We start from the raw sequence: 17,795 nt of genomic DNA, 5'->3' as shown, positions 1-17,795 counted from the left end.
CAACGGAGCCTAAATACAATAGGAAATCCTGATATCACCAGAAATCTTGTGTTATGTCGGCACACCTCAAGAATAATCACAGATACAGAACTGTAATCCAATGTGTAACCAGCTGCTGTATTTTCCTGTGCTTTTCTGTGTTCAATATGTACTTATTATAGTACTGGCCTGCACACATAGACATTGAAAAAAATTAATTGACCTTAAGATGCAACCAAATTATACTTGGAAAAGATAGCGAATACAAAGGCACCCTTTGAGCAAGAATATATGCAACAATGGAGAGTGTCTTTCAAGAGGAAGAGACCTCTGACAGAACCAGGCTCTGGGAGGGCAGCCATCTGCCTTGCCTGGTTGGGATGAGGGGTAAAAGGGAGGAAAGAATGGTATTGTGAAAGAAAACAGGCAAGAAACAAGTACACATAAACACTAGATAAGTTGGTGGGACCCACAGCCACAGATCAGGACCTTGTTCAAGAATCCTGATTGCCTTTCAGGAATTCAAACGGCAATTTTATCAAGTTGCAGCATGTTCAGGGCTCGCTGATATGGTACATATGTTTAATGTGAATGAGTGCATTTTAACCCAAACTATTATCTTTCCTAAATCTATATTAATGAACTAAATGATAATGATTTGCAGTCAGACTGTTGTGTTCTACAGAAGGGGATGACTTAACGAGACACGCAAAATAGTTATAGAGGGTGGAAACTTGTTCCCCATGTAGAGATGACATTATTAACAATTACAATTGTTAATTCTCACAAATGACAACACCATAAAATCACTTAAAAGTCTGATAAGATGTTTACCAATTAAAGAGACAACCATAATTTGATATTTGGTGCTTAGCAGGTGAAGCTTGTCTATATTTTAATAGTCTGGGAGCTCATGAACTCATTAAAACCAAAGATGATTTGGTAGCAATATGACCTTTATTAAACAGAACTTTATAAAACCAACAAGAAACGTTTGTGAGTAGCAAAGCAGAAGCTTTTTCTACATTCTTTATCACCAATTGGCATTCATGTTAGTGACTGGAAAACAAAACTATACTGTAGGTCCTCAGCTTACGATGTCCTCAACCCACGGCGTTTAGTGGTTGTGTCGCCATCGCCCACAAATTTATTAAGAAAGTCTTGTTCAATCATTCCGACGTGCAACATTTGCGAGGTTTAAACAAATTTTACGTGGGAACTAGTTGGCAAGCTGAGTGGATGAATGAGTCGTCACGTGGTGCTATACGAGGAAGACGGCTTTGTTTACATTTGCCGGTTGTGCACCACATTGGATTGTGCTACATTCACTTTCTTTCGTTTGTATTGTTTTTTGGAAACTTTTTGCCCTTCATTATGGCTCCCAAGCATAAGTCAAACTCTTCTGATAGCAGTGCCTCGAAGAAAAGGAAAGCCATCTCCATGAAAGTGAAATTAGATATAGTAAAGTTCTCTCTTTTTTATGTATTTTTTAAAATTTTTATTGTAAAGTGTTTTTTTTGTCTTAGATTATGGTTTTACCACTGCATTAGCGTGGGTTAGTGACATACACTACCAGTCAAACATCTGGACACACTTTCTCATTCATCTGAATGAGAAAGTCCAAATTTTTGACTGGTAGTGTAAGTACTTACGTACATATGTGAGTTCCAACTTATGGTGACAATTGCGTTACGTCACGCAGTAGGAACAGAATTCCAGTGTAAGTCAAGACCCCCATGTACTGTCCACAGACTTTTTTAGGTGGGTCGAGAGCTTAGGAGAAGCAAACGCTAGTCCTCAGCTCTGTAAGTTGTTGCTCGCAGGTTGTTGTTTCCTGTAGGAAAGCGAGAAAGCTGCCTGAAATGAGCAGCCAATGTCAGGCTTAAAGGGATGTGTTCATATTTGCTAATTTATCTCACAGTATGCTTTAAAATGCAATTTTCCTATTTGCTTTTTTTCTTGCATGTGTGCATATGTAATATGGGGTTGAAGAAGTATGGGTGGACCTCATATTTACAAGAATGACCGAAGTGAATGTTGATTGTTCAAAGCCATGTAGCCACAGTGCAGTCGTTCCTCTTGTTACTGACTGAATAATTTTTGGAAATAGCAGCTGGTTCTCTCCTCTGTTTTAAAAATGCACATAAACAAACTGCTCCTCACAGGTTTTTGCTGCAGTCAGGTTTATTCCTCTGTGGACATCTACTGACTTTTTCAACAGAACCGTTTTGCCTTTTTCTTTTTTATGTTTCATGTATGGATTTTTTTTTGTATCTTGTTGAAAGCTTACTTACCTCATTGTGATTTGTTTGAAATTACCCACTGTTGAATACTGATATGTGAATTTGGCTTCATACAATGTGGGCAGTCAGTTGGTGGCTGTGTGCAGTGAATGGAATTTAGTGTCTTATCAACTGAGAAAAACTGTATTACTCTGCCTAGGGATGCATATGTTTGTCTATCTGTTAGTCTGTTAGTCTGTGTGCTACATTACTCAAAAACGGACAAACGGATTTGAATGAAATTTTCAGGTCATTAATGACACAAGGACCACCTGTTTAGATTTTGGCAGTGATGCGTCTTATAGTCTGGATCTACGGGTTTGTTAAAGATTTCTGTATCATTGCGAGATAGCGGCAAGGCGTCACTGTAACTATGACAACAAGTGAACATTACATCAGCTGCCTGCTGATGATCACATGATTGTGATCCTGCTACAAATCCACCGCTGCAGACGTATCGGGACTTATTCATCGGAAATCATACAATGACTGAGCAGCCTTGACGGAGTAGTGCGCTCTCTGAGTGCTTTTCTTGTGTTACCTGTTATGGAAGGAAAAGTAAATGTGAAAGCAGCAGAATTATTCCTTTAAATGAAAGCATGTGTTGTAAAGTGTCATTGTTCCAGTAGAACAGTTAGTACTGCAAAGATGATCTCCATTATGACAAACAAAAGTGCACAATGCTTGCTTTTTTTAGCTTCAAGGTTGCAGAAAAAAAATACAGAGAAGCTTTTATCCACTTTATCCTATAGATTGTGTTTTCATCTCCTTCATCGTGCATTCTCTTTTTTTCCTCTCTTTGCTCTGAAGACGTCTATATCATCGTGTGTTCGGGCAGAAATCAGAGCTGACATATCCTTCTGGGAAATGTGGTAAAAGGTATCTGAAAACGACTTCCATTATTGGATGAAAGCTGGAGAAAGCAAGTAAGAGCTTCCAAGAGAAAATGAACACGAGGTAGGAAGTGAAGCAGAATATGGAGTAAAAGTGTACATTTTCAAGGATAACATACTTCTAACAAGTGGATAATTGTGATGCTGTTAAACATATTTGAAAGATCAATGGTTTTGTGCATGAAATTCTTTGTGCACTTTTTGTAATGTGCTTTTATTGTGACTTATTGTCCTATGCTTCACTGTTGTATTTTTTTTTTTTTTACCTGACTAGGGACTGCAGATGTAAATTAGCTTTGCTGCTATAATCGTGCATATTTACATCTATTTCTGTCTAAATCAAAGTTCATTAATTTGCACTATCCCAAAAAACTTCATTACATTATTGGCGTGTTATTATGTTTCTGGCTTTATTACATTTGAAATGGCCAAAAATACTACATTATTGGTTGCCACACAGCATCTTAGCAAACAGACATGGAAGACATGTTCCAGACAAAAGGAACATACACTACAGTGTCACAGTCACACAGCTGCGTACTGATATTATCCAGGGACAATTAAAGAAATGAAAGGGAAACTAAATGCATTGCAAGAATGTTTCAAGAGTTACCACTCTCTTTCTAAATGTAGAATCAGTACTTTGGCATGCAAAGCTGCAAATTAACCTGCAGATGCTGAGTGGAAACTTGGTGGCTCTTGGATTCTTCTTTCTGCATCAGACGGACGGCTCTTGAGCTGAATTTTGCCGGGGCGGCGGGTCCTTGACAAATCCCTCTGAATCTGTTTGTAGATGGTTTTTCCTGACAGCGGAGTGATTTATTTCAAATAATTTGGAGGTCTTTTTAAGTCTCTTGCCAGAATCATAGGCATCCACAACCTTTTTCTCTGAAGGCATTAGAGCTCTTTATCTCATCTTGGCACGATGATATCACACACTTCAAAACCAAAAGAACACCAGACCTTAGACTTCACAGGTTTAAACAAGACTCCCAGAGGATGTTCTAAACAGTGGTACCTAATCTGGAACCACTGATTCTAATTTTACAGATTTGACCATGTGATGTGATCTGATCTCTGTTTATTTTCACTTAATTAATTTGTAAAAATAACTAAAATGTTAATTTTATGCGTTTGAATATAGAATAGAATAGAATAGAATAGAATAGAATAGAATAGAATAGAATAGAATAGAATAGAATAGAATAGAATAGCTTTATTGTCATCATACATGGCATGACGAAAATATAAATAGCTTCCACTGGACGGTGCATGACAACAAGCAGTAAGTAATAAAATACCAACATTAAATAATAATAATAATAATATATTGCCTGTTTCAAAAAGGTTTCAGTGTTTGCTTCTCCAAAAATGTACTTAATTAATGGTATTCACAAAGTCAAGAACGAATCACAGATGCTGAAATGATCATTTGTTGTGTGCTTGTTTTATGGCTCTTATCCAGGCCATTTTCTCCTGACTCAGTCCTTGCTTATGTTGTATCTACTGTCAGATGTACGTTGTTTTAGATAAAAGCACTTGCTAAATTAAAGTGTAGAATTGTAGAATCATTTTTGCATAAAATAACTATGCAGATGTTTTTGTCATCATTTTTGTTAATTATGGGACTTTTCCCGCTGTGATACTGATAAATGTATGTCTGGATTTGTGTGCGTGTGTTTTGTTGGTGAACTGACCCTTTAGAAATCAGTTGGTGTGTTTTTATGGAGGTGAATTTCTCCCGGAGAGAAATATGCTTGGCTACTCTTGCATTTGTACATTCCTATTATAAAGATATGCTCTTTTTATTATTACTCTTCTTCAACAACAACATTTTTGCAGAAAACTGACATCTTTCTTGTGGAGACTTTACAAAGACTGCAGAACTTGAAGGTGTGAAGCTGGACTGGTATGTGCTTTAGTGTGTTTTGCTTTCAGGAGGTAATACTTTACTGGGGCTTTAGTCAATGGCCTCGCCACAGTAAAGGACACATTCTATTCTCTGTTTTGTTAGTATTGAATCAGTAATGGAAGATGAACCTAAACCACTGCCATTGCTCATGTAACACCTGACTTTTCTCTTCCATTTTGTTGTACATCCAGGGCTATAAAAAATCCTGGGCCCAGATTACTGTATGACTCTGTTTGGGGGCAGCGTAAATCCCTGGGATTTTTACATTTGCTCATGCCCAACCCATTCAGTCTTTCCTACCACACACAGCTCTTGGGATTAAACGGATAGAGAAGGGGGCAGGGAATCCACCGGGAGCTGGCTCTTTCAGCTCTTGCTTTGAGGATGATGGTCAGCGGCCGTTATGTAAGCCAAGTGGATTTCAAATGCATAGTTGAGCCATTCTCCTCTGTGGTGCACGGTGCCTTTGTCTGTGTTCCACGAACCGGACTGCCCACGCACACTATGCAACACACATGCAAACACTGGTGTACAGTAACCTATAGAGTCCCTGCCTCCCATGCACCGCAGAGCCCTTCACATGCTGAAGGACACTGATGCCTACCAACACTTTTTATCATATATTTATATTATTGTTTGCAGACAGAACCGGACAGCTCATGCGTTGAACTGCCACACATAAGACTTAGACAACGCAGAGCAGACAGGAACGTGTCTTGTGATATTCATCGGTTGTTTTTAAGCTAATGGTGACTATGTTCCACTTTTGATGAAATCCCATTACTCTGGCAAAAATAGAAATATAGGACAATCTGTACAGCATCATTTAAAAGTCTGTCTACTTTCCAGCAACAATCTGGTTTGGACAAAAACAAATATTGATATGCTCTGATGCCATCTTATTATAGCCACATTGCTAAAAACTGATTAGGGATGTTAATTTAAAACAGTGGTAGCAAAAAAAAAAAAAAAAGAGACTAGGTTACTATCCCTTCTGCAGCATGCTTCATACACACACGCTTGATTGTAAACTTCAACAAAAACATGGACTTTACATCGCGATGCTATAGTTAGCATAAGGCTAAAGTACTGGTAACACTTAAAGCCACTCACTGCCAGTTTGCATGGTAAATCTATGACCATTACAATGAACTATTACAGGTAAATAAGGTTAGTGGTTTACCTACCCAGAAGGAGAAAGACAAGCTCAGAATATAGGAGTTATTGCCTCTATCTATGATGCTTTGGCAAAACTGACCAAATGGCAACCTCTGGGACTAAACAATGAAGTCAATGCACAAATTTCAAAGACTGTAGTTCCTCGAATGGCCACTAGAGGCTGGCTCCAAAAACACGTCGAGCCCCATAGACCTTCATGTTAACATTCTCAACTTTACAGCTGAAATAAACACGTTTACAGGGGTTACAAGTAAAGGTTTGGTGTCTATATTTAATTTTCACCTTTCAAAACAGCTCTATGAGGGTAAATTTTTAAATAGCTTCCCCATTCAGATTGTATCAAAGCTTAAAGTTATGCACAGTTAAGGGCTGATTTTATATTACCTTCATTGTCAGACTCTCTTTTTGCTAAATCTGTTGCAATGCAGTCTAGACAGTGGTTGCATATACTGGAATAACAACTTTTCCTGCACGATTTTTTTGTCATTGATTCATGGTTTGCACCACATAATTGGAAATACTCAACGAAAATAGGAGGTGCAGAATTCTAGTTCCTTCACGAGACCACTTAATATGGAATGACGCTTAAAAAATCCTGCCAACTGCAGCTTTAAAACTTTATAGACATTCATTTAACCAATAAGGATGATGGCCAAAACTATGTAATGGCCCAAAGTTGTAATACATATAAAGAGAACTGTAAAAACCTTGCATTTGTGAGTAAATTGAACACATTTCTCGAGCAACTCCTCCATCAATATCAGATTTTATTTTGCATATGAACAATTCCTGATATCCATGCATACAGTATAATGAGCTCACAAGGTGGTAGATAGATAGAAAGACAGAGAGAGCAAGAGAGAAAGATAGAGAGATCTTTCTTACTAAAATATATATTCCACCTAATGTAAGGGACAGTACTGTAGGGTATAATAAGACAGCAGCAACCCACATTGTTTGCACTCAATTAGTGTTACAGTGTCACAAATGAGATTATTAAAATTGGTTAACTTCACTTAGAAACTTGCAGTTATATTTTCAACCAAGTTTTGTATAATTTTTTTTTGTTGGCCTCATAAAATTTTGCTTCATTTAACTGTAACCTGATGATATACCTTATTATATATCTACATGACATTTCATACAAAATAAATACTTATATAATGCATGATACATTTATATCATCACTGTAAACATGAAAACAAAACAGACCATATATTTACTGTACTACAGGTACTGCAGAGGCAAACAAAAGTGCTTGATAAAAGACAAGGATTATATGCACCTCTGTTTTTACTGTGATTGTTCAGAGGTCAGATAGCACCATATGACAGTCCGGACAGCTCAAAGGACAGAAGCTGCTTTAGATTTATATTTGGTATTTTTCTTACTCAGCTTTTTTGTTTTGTTTTTTTAAACTCTCAGTAACAGCATATTCATCTGTGTCTCTGGGTCGTGGTTCAGACAGAGTCCACCTTCACCTGGTTATTGTTGGTCATGAGCGGCGATGGTTTACTCTTCAGCCTCTCCCCGGCGTCGTTAGAGCTGTCCTGGAAAAAGATGCGAGCTGTACACACCGACACTACAATACGCTTGTACTCGCGCCGAAAGTTCTGGTTCAGCACACCGTACACGATGGCATTAAGGCAGCTGTTGAAGTAGGCCATGAAGTAGCTGGCCACAAATAGCCACTCGGGGATGAGGGGAACCACCACCTCTGGTCTGATCGCTACAGCCAGGCCGATGAAGTTGAGCGGCGCCCAGCAAACGGCGAAGAGCACGAACACCACGAACATGGTGATAAAGTTTCGGACGTCGTGCGGCGTCAGCTTGGGCCGATTGTCTGGCTTGACCCGCCTCCTCACCTGGATGACCAATATCCAGATGCGCAGGTAGCAGTAGGTGACAATCATGATGGGCAAAATGAAGTGAAAGAAAACCACTGCGATAGTGTACGCTGAGCTGGCCGACTGCTCGAAGGTGCAGGAGTACACTCGTGGGTCGTACTGAAGCGAACCCACAAACAGGTTGGGCACGATGGCCACGACAGTCAGCGCCCAGATCAGCATCACATAGCACACAGAGTTTTTGTCGCTGTACAGTTTATCGTATTTGAGGCTGTGGCAGATGTAACAGTATCGGTTGATGGCGATGCCGGTGATGTTGAAGATGGAGCCGATGACGCTGACGCCCATGAGGAAGCCGCTGATCTGGCAGTGGACGTTACCCAGGTTCCAGCCATTGTGGAAGATGGAAGTGAGGACCAGAGGGTACGGGTAGATGGCCACCACGAGGTCTGCCACCGCCAGGCTCACCACAAAGATGTTCCCTGCAGATAAAACAAACACCCACAGGAGAGACGGACGAGAGCGAATGAGTCACTGACAACAGCAGCAGAGCAGACTGAACATCCAGATAAAAAGAGACAAAGAGACTGAGTTATTTTATCCACTGACTGCCAAATTCTTTACGCAGAATCCTTTTAGAATTATCTGCCTGTAACGCGGCTTTATTTATTTGAGCATATTTGCTTTTTCCCACCTTTCTGGGAGCTATTTGTTTCACTGTGGAGAAAGATAAACAACAGAGCAAATATCAACTTACAGACAACATGACACACTGAAAATATAGCTGAAAAAATAATCTGTCACCCATGTTTGCTGCTCGCTGCCATCTCTGTCCTACTTCAGTCAGAAACTCCTAATTTGGGCAGTGAAGTGGAGTTATGACTGCATTATTTCACTGTAATGGCTCAGATATCACACTGAAGATGTACTGTGTGATGATCTACATCAAGCCTCGAGGCATTTCATACTGCACCATCTAGCAGAGAGGACAATCCTTTTGAAAATCAAAAGTCTGTGGAAAACAGTTGGCAGTAATTTAAGAACACAAGATTGGTAAATATGCTAAAACATGCAAAAAAAAAACAAAAAACACCAACACAATCCTTTAGAGACTTCCATTTGTTTCTGTTGCAGCTTCGTTAACATAAGCCGCAGGGAGAGGGCCTCAAGGCTGGATGTTGAGAGGAAATGCATCTGCAAATAAAAAAAAAAAATTGTATTGTTTGTGTGAATGTGTGTAAATGCACAAACACATTCACTAGTTTCCCCTGATGATTTGGCGCGTGTGAACTTCAACTCGCATTCAACTGTCACCTTTTGATGTTGGTGAATAATGAACGGGAGGGAGGTCCCCGTCGCTAAATAATGCATGTTTCTAATTGTCAGCAAGGATGCCATAATATGCGTGCCAGGCAAACATGATCTACAGGCTGGGCAGCAATCAGGAGCACACAAATGGATTCTTTGTCCCCGGTGGACAACATACACTTATGCACAAGGAAAGACGGCAGAGAGCGATCGTGACCCTCAACCTCTTTCAAGTGAAATACATGAAGTGCACTCGAAAGACTCAAAAGAGCAAATATCCGATAACGTGTGCACATTGGACACGTACTGTAGTTTCCTTTAATTACATAGACTTGTGCATTTTAGCTTTATTTACCGTTGAGCAGCCTGTCACGGCGATGCCAGAGGATCCCGCCATCTAGCCACGCAACATTTTCACAGCTGTCACTTCTATATCAGTGGAGCGTGTTCCGTGTACAGTAGTAAGCACCATATTACAGAGCCTAATGACAAGCCCGGATTCAGCTTTGCAGATGTGACAACACCCTGTCACAGTTGATAAGATGCGTTTACTGCATGTCAGATGGGAAGTGAGCGCATCATATATCTCTACAATCACCCCGGCGCAAGAGGCAATTTCATTTTCGCACTGACGTTTGAGCGGTCGGTATCAGACGCACTCCCCCAGCCTGCAGACAGACCTGTCAGTCTCACCTGGGCATTAGAAGCACACTGCTGATCAGCTCAGCGGCCTGTTATCTGCAACAGAACATGCCAACCATTCTGCTGCCAGGGATCACATGCAGCTATTAATTATGTTTTGTCCTTTTATATCTGTCATTCAGCTGCCCTCTATAGGGAATTAGGTGCACCTGCTGTTGTCACAAGACCTCATGGCTGCTAGAGAGCTTGGCTGTATGTGAATGTGTGTGTGTGTGTGTGTGTGTGTGTGTGTGTGTGTGTGTGTGTGTGTGTGTGTGTGCAGTCTCATACATCTATTGTTGTGAGGATTTTTCCATGTTTTTCATATGCTTGTGCAACGTGTGTGGTAAAGCACAAAGAAAACACCATCGAAACCCTGCTGTATTGTACCACAGTGGTCAAAATTCCACCGGGCACCTTTAAGACTTTTGATTTTTAGGTTAGAATTAGGCTTAGCTCAAGTGTTTAGGTGTTAGAGTAAGTACTCTAAGTAGTGTAGGTAATTAAGTGGATTTAGACGTATCAGCTCAGTTGCATAACTGTTTGTAGACATGTTTGTAAGACACATAAGCCTCATCGATGTTGTGTTTAGAGATTGTCAATAATTGCTGCTTCAACTGTCACAACAGGAATTGGTGACCAGTTTATTGCTGGGTACACCTCGCTAACACTAATACACTCCAATAAATCCTCCCTTCATGAAGGTTAGAAGGTTCAGTTTTAGTTGTAATTGTCTGAGATGTGTGGATTAAACCACAGTTTGGAGGCTATAGTCTATGCTGTGTTTCTATTATTTTTGTCTATCTCATGTATACCAATGACGGTAAACTACATAATAAAATGCATGCAACACAATACAGTCTAACAGCAGTTCATGTATTTTTTAATGTTATAACAATATAAGATTGCTGCGACCAACACAACTGCTCCACCTCTAGTAGTCATTCATTTGGAGTCATGCTTACCTGATAAGTCCGATATTCACCCTGTCTTTAGCTCTGTGTTGGTCTCCAGTGACATCTCAGGAAAATAGCTCTTTAGCAGCTAAATGCTCCACTTTGTTCACTATGTCTACCAGCACCACACAGGTAGTGTGGGTTAATGAATATGCCTGTTACAACTGTAAACAAGGTCGATAAGAGTGGTGACATTGAATCATAACAGTGAAGTGGCAGAGCATAGATGTTACGCCCTCTACCTCAGATGTCAGGTAGTGGCAGGCCCTACTCGCTTCCCCCTCCTCTTTCCGTCTTTCCTCTCCCTCAGGTGGGTGTGAGCGTGGTGTGTGGCACGACCAGGTGCTTCCAATGATTACCAGTGGAACTGATGCGACAGCAGGTGGGAGTGATCTCCACAATCATCCTCTCTTTCCATAAGGGATGGGAGATGCCAGCACTCTTCGTCAGACCGCTGAACTGCACGGTCCGTATTTGATCCTAGTTCCGTATGACTCCCTTGTGTCCTCTTGTGTATTTAAGGTATGTGTCCACCTGATCCATTTTTCCCACATGTAAACGTGTCGCATCTGAAAATCACCCACTAGTGGGTCACTAGTGGGACATTACATGGTCACATGACTTGAGTCCGACAGATGCGTCGGACCAACATGGCGGCTCAGCTGCAAACTTTCTCTTTTCTTACGAAAACACTTAAGCGAGAAGTATTTCTGAAACCATTTGAGGCAAGAAATAAGCTGTGCAGTTGCTGAATCTGTCCTCATTTTAGTTTAATGACGGCTAGTTTAGACCTTTGATGAAAGTTTCGTGATGTGTCAGACCTCCACACGTTGCATGAAATTTGCGTAATGTAGAAGTCGAGTCTACTTTATGTAAATGAGCTCGAGGGAAACGCAACGCAACAGAACCAGCATGAAACGTGGTGCGTTTCACATAGACAGTGAATGGGATGCGGGAAATTGATGGATCAGGTGGACATTATTCACATCTTCTGTGTTACAGTTCTGGACTCCCAGGTGCTCGTCTCCACCCGCCTGGTTCTTCCACCTCATTCCCTCGTCAGTCTACACCATCCTGGATTCCACAGACCGCACTCCACCATTCACAGCCAGCACCAAGATGCTACCCGCTGCTGTGCAACACGCCACCTCCATCCAACGTCCTCCTGCCTGTCTTCCCTCCTCAAACCCGTCGTCAGCTAAGTTTCTGCTCTCTCCCTGATGGAGCCAGTCAGTTTAGTTATTTCGGAGTTTTCAGAACTATTGTTGAGATTCCTTTGTGCCAAAGCTTTAGCCCCAGTTGTAACATTGAGCCTTTGATGTCCGCTAACTTTCCTAGCCAGGTTTTACCTTGATTAGGTTAGTTCTTGTTTAAATTCCTGCTTTGTTAACTTGAGTCTGGTTGCTATAGTTCCTCTGAACCCTTTGGGGTCTCGAGTGAGTCTAGCCGTGTTTACGTCGATCCCCTCTCTGTTCAACTGTGGAAGTTTCATATATCTTATTATTATTTTAGAGAGATTGAGGTGCTGTATTGGTGGCAGAATTCAACCTTTTAAATAATTATTTTCTAAATAAACTGACTTGGTCAAGGGAACAGTCTAGAGCATTCTGCAGTGCTGTGGAGGCATTTCTGGCTATGTGAGCTTATCTTTTAATCAACCACACTGTTGGTACAATATCTAGTCACTCAGTCAATATGGGGACAATGGACAAATAACTGATCCCACAAGATAAACATTAAATGCTATGGTCGAGGTGTGACTGTTGGCACAGCTTAGCATTAGATTAAGACTCCGGTGAATAGATGTGAGTGCATGGTGTCCTAATGGACAAAAACGAGTGAGTGTGGATGTGTGTGAGTATGTGTGTGCAGTTAGGGAAGCTGCTTTTGTGCTGCCAAATGAAAACGTGTCCACTTTCAGAGAAGGTGTAGACACAGCATGCAAACAGTCAACTTCAGGGAGTTTCCCGGCTCTTTCTTTACTGTAAAAACCCCGTTACGGGATTTTAAACTCAAGTCACTCAGTATTAACAGGCCTGACCTTGACAAGGTGAAATGCCTACAGGCAGCTGGCTCTTTTGGCGGCTGGACTGTCTCACTCACTGTCTCTATCAGTGTGACCAGTCCTGTGATTGACGCATTGCTCTGAGTTTTCATTTGGCTTGAGGAGAGATATGGTCCAGTGCTGTGTCCCTTTTCCATTTCTGCAATCCCACACTTTCGACCAATTTCTGTTAGGATTTAGGTACAAGTGAAGCCCATCTGAACATTTTTTTGTCACTGTAGCTCGCACTGAATTTTGACACAGCCTGGTAAGCTGAAATATACAGTTCATTTAATGTTAGATTGACTTTTTCCACATTTTATGGTGTTGCAGCATAATCTCAAAATGGAATACGATGATTTATTTTTTTCCACCTCATGACAAGTGCAAAAAAAATGCTCTTAGAACTGTTTCGGAGACATATTGAAAATGAAATACGGCCATCACATCCAAATTACTTTTTAACAGTCGAAGTCGGTGCTAATTTGAGCTGTAATGACAACGACGGCTGGGAACATCTGAAGTCGAATTTTCAGCCATTTTTCAGAGTGGTTTGTCCAGTTCAGTCAAGCCGTATGTGAAGCATCTGTGAGCAGCTATACTGAGGTCTTGTAACAGATTTTCTAAAGGGATTTAGGACCTGACTTTTACTGGGTCATACAAGGGCGGCCACTTTCTTGTCCTGAAGCCATTGCAGTGATCTGAAAGAGCTGCGATTTGATATGGGGTTTAGTGTAGGCGCAGAGAGACTACTTTATTCTTGTGCGTCTTGTTTCTCTTGTTTGTTCATTAGCTGCTTTTATCCGTCTAATCATTTCAGGTCTGCCTCTTGGCTCCTCTCCATTCACAAATCTCACCTCTTCTTTGAAATCCAATCATCCATCCACGTTTACATTATCCAAACAGGCTTAAAACTTTCCACTCATCATCTCCATGTACTAATCAGCGTGTATGTTGTTTACTCCAATCATCTCCTCTGGCACTACGCTGTCTCCCATCTCACAACGGCGTCCTCCCCCACAAACACCAACATACAGCAAACATCGGCCAAGTCAGCAGGCCGACCAATTACACGGATATTCTCCATAATTGGGCTTTAACCCTGAATTAGGTCTAAGCCAAGAACTGATCTACGTTTAATCAGTGGGACTTTGAATTCATAAACATAGTCTCTACTGAAAGAGTTGGCTGTCTATCTTTTGTGTGGGAACACAAACTGTCACCATAACATAAGGCTTCGCATTTGGCTGCATTTATTTTTTCTCACATCTCACATGTTTGCCGTTCCTCAGCAGTGAACAAAAAAGCACCCACAGCATGAGACTGCCACCTTCATGCTTCACAGAAGTGCGGTGTTAGACAAGTGGTAAGCTGTCTGTTTCCTGCAGACTGCTTTGCATTACAGCTGGAAAAATACCTTTTTCACTGTAATAGCAAACCGCTGTTTCGCTCTGAGAGTCCTGCTGTGTTTTCCAGCAGCAACATCTTTCAGTTCTCTGACAAGCTGCCCTGTAAGTGTCTGTCTGATTGTTGTCATTCAAAATGTGATATCTCCGCAAACTGTAGTTCTGTCAGTGAACAACCTCTCTGACCGAGGTCCTAATTGCCCAGTTGGAATATACAAGATAAGATATATAGATACACTTCAAAATGTCTATTATAGGCCCAGTTCAAACAAAAAGTCAAGCTCCACAGACTCTCTCTTCATAAGCATTTGTTTGAGGTCCAGACTTCTTCCAAAGTTGTATAAAATGTGTTTTTTAAAGTACTTTATGGGACTCTTTCTGGCAAAAATATCCTTTAATGATGCCAACCGACTTTACAGGCAATCTGTGCAGACAACTGGCTACCAACTGTAGACAGACTCTTACAGTGACGAATTAATTCATTATTAATTTGATGGCTCCTTCTTTTAAAAGGTACCTGAAGTAAACTTTCTGATAAAAACTAAATATTCCATTTCCAAGCACTGAATATAACGTATCAAAACCAAAGTTATTTTGATTCTTGCAGCGAAATCCCACTTTGTGTGAAGCAGGCAGGTAAAAACGTTGCTCGTATGTGAGTCTCCAAGGAAAGACAACATGTAAACTTAGGTTCAGATTAAAAAAAAAAAAAAAAAAAAAAAGGTATCAGTGACACAGTCCATAGCGGTGGGTGGTTGTGAGTCATTTCGTGGTTTGGTAGCCACCTGAAGGGCCAAAAAGGAAAGTGACAAATGGTGAGGCAAGATGAGAATAACCGCTGGTCCAACAATAACATGATGGAAAGAAAAGAGAGCATCTTCTTCACTCAACTGGTGAAATACTGTGACTTCTAATACAGTCTTCTTGACCTCCTCCTTCCTGAAGAACCCCATCCTGCATCCAGGAAGTTATCAAAATGAAGCTATTTTTCCAGGATAGCCAAGCATTACACATTCAATAAAAAGGCCATCTAGTACTACTTTGAGTGAATAGGATGCAGAATTTATCGTGCATTGACAGTTTTAAGAACAGGCTCAATAGCATCTTTTTCTCTGACTCATTGGCTGTTACTCTCAAGAAAAATGTCCATTTTTGGCAGAGTTGTTTTAAAATCTCACTCTGGCCTTGTGCTGTGGCCAAGGAGACTCTAAGTTTTTCCATTTTGGTCTCGCGGTTTTACAGCCATTTCTGCAAAAGTGAGCTGCTGACAGTCGGTATTCTAGGTCCCTTCACTGCTCCAAATTAGAGCCCAGCAGAATTTAATGCACCAGAATCCTGTGTTCATTACTTATTGCCACAGAGGCCACTGTTCAGCAGAATGTACACAGTTTTGCTTAAAACAATTTCTGAAATATTGTGGGTGTTTTGCTTCATAAAGACTTTCAACAGTTGGTATACGCACTGCACCATCCGCTACACCCTGTAAGACTCTGAGGCTTCGCGTAAGGTACAATGTGCATGTGCTGAAGGTCAGCAGCAGGTGGAGCCAGTCTCAATACGTTAGCCTTGACACATTGCGCCCTTATGTCCCGACTGCACTATTGAACTAGGCATGTCATTACTCACGGTCAGAAGTCAAGCCTAACTGCATACCTTGTCAGAGGAAGTTATTGAGGTCAGTGTGAATATGCAGAAAAAGCATGAAAAGACGCTTTAGTCTGCCGCCCTTGGCAGGATATACTGCAGAACGTTCGTTTTAATGCATGTTAATGTGTGGAAAAACCACCCCTGGAGTGTGAATACATTTCAATACGACAAGATTATGCAAATTCCGATAAAAATGACACTACATGTAGAGTCGAATGGATACATCACAGGGGTTTCAATTAGAGAGGACTATTTTCATGACACTGCAAAGTTTGGTGAAGGGAATTTTCTGCCCAACCGACCAGCTTATTTCCATCTTGCACAAAAGCAGGATTAAGAGACGGCAGGTCCAAGCACATACAACAGCACAAGGTGATAGGTTTGCTCACTCTCTAACCGAAGAACGCCTTTAGTTGCAGTTCATTCAGCTGCTGCTTGAGTGTTGACCAGAACAAAAAGATCAGAACACATCAGTCCAAGTCTTTATACTGGCTCCCGGTCAGCCATAGAATAGATTTTAAAGTTCTGCTACTGCTCTATAAGTCACTGAATGGTTTAAGTCCAGAATATATTAATGGCATGTTAATGGAATATAACTCCAGTAAGGCTCTGAGATCTACAGACTCAGGTCAGATAGTAGAGCCCAGAGTTCAAACCAAACATAGTGAAGCAGCATTTAGCTGTTATGCTGCACACAAATGCAACAAGTTACCAAGAGAACTGAGGTCAGCACCAAATGTCTATATTTTAAAAATCCAGGTTAAAAACTTTTCATGTGCTCATGGGTGAGCTCTTTTAAATCACTGACATTTTAATCTTTTATCTGCACTGTATGTTCTGTTAGTAATTTCAATGCAATTTTTTCTTTTATATTGCATTCATATTTATCTTTCAGTACTTTGTTTTCATAATCAGGTTTTATTTTATTTTAATTTTTATGTTTTAATTCTTGGGATTTTTTTTGTTTCTATGTAAGGCACATTGAGTGCTCCTGTGCATTAATTGTGCTATACAAATAAAAATGTCTTGCCTTGCTTTTAGAGCCACAACAAAAGTATCTTTGCAAGACACTGCAGCTTTTTTGTAATGATATATATATATATATATATATATATATATATATATATATATATATATATATATATATATATATATATATCTATATGAGAATTGCATTGATCCTATAATGCACCATTATAAATGACACTGCAGTGAAAATGGTATGAGAGAAGGAATGTTACCAACTGAGACAGTAACCAAACCTATCTGACTTTAATTCCACTTTGCTGGAACACCTTTCTGAGCAAAGATGCCGACGCACTTGGATACACATTCGCCGACCTTGTCACCACGATCCAATGATCCATTACTTTGTGTTGGTCATCACTCCATTAAAGCAGAGACATCAAAGTATCGCACCTTTTCTTTCTTTGTAGGTGAAAATTCTCCCTGTCATTTCCTTTCATCATTACTGTGCTACTGCTTGCTCATGCATGATGCAGTGATCAGTAACTGTGCTAATAAGACAGTCCTGAATAAAGATGAGTGCTTGATGAATAAGAGGATGTAATGTGTTTTTTGTGGAGTTTTGGGGGGCATTTAGCGAGGTCTCCTGGAATTCATTCAGAATATCTCCTATCTGCCACTATGACCGAGGAAAA

At 40.5% G+C, this 17,795-nt stretch overlaps 1 protein-coding gene across 2 annotated transcripts in view; it reads right to left on the bottom strand.

Moving 5' to 3' along the window:
- Positions 1-6,992: 6,992 nt before the first annotated feature.
- The window catches only part of mtnr1aa (melatonin receptor 1A a), a 40,465-nt gene continuing 29,662 nt past the window's right edge, over positions 6,993-17,795 (bottom strand). Inside the window, exons 2-3 of one of the 2 annotated variants that reach the window (XM_055010320.1) lie at positions 9,190-9,286; positions 6,993-8,574 (exon numbers count right to left, since the gene is read on the bottom strand). In XM_055010320.1, coding sequence (XP_054866295.1) covers positions 7,706-8,574; positions 9,190-9,286 — 966 coding nt within the window. In that variant the 3' untranslated portion in view covers positions 6,993-7,705. The remainder of the gene's footprint in view (positions 8,575-9,189; positions 9,287-17,795) is intronic. The other variant, XM_023272459.3, reaches the window with a different exon arrangement.

Source organism: Amphiprion ocellaris, chromosome 4 (assembly GCF_022539595.1).
Source record: "Amphiprion ocellaris isolate individual 3 ecotype Okinawa chromosome 4, ASM2253959v1, whole genome shotgun sequence".
NCBI lineage: Eukaryota > Metazoa > Chordata > Actinopteri > Pomacentridae > Amphiprion > Amphiprion ocellaris.
This window is presented reverse-complemented; position numbering and strand designations above follow the sequence as displayed.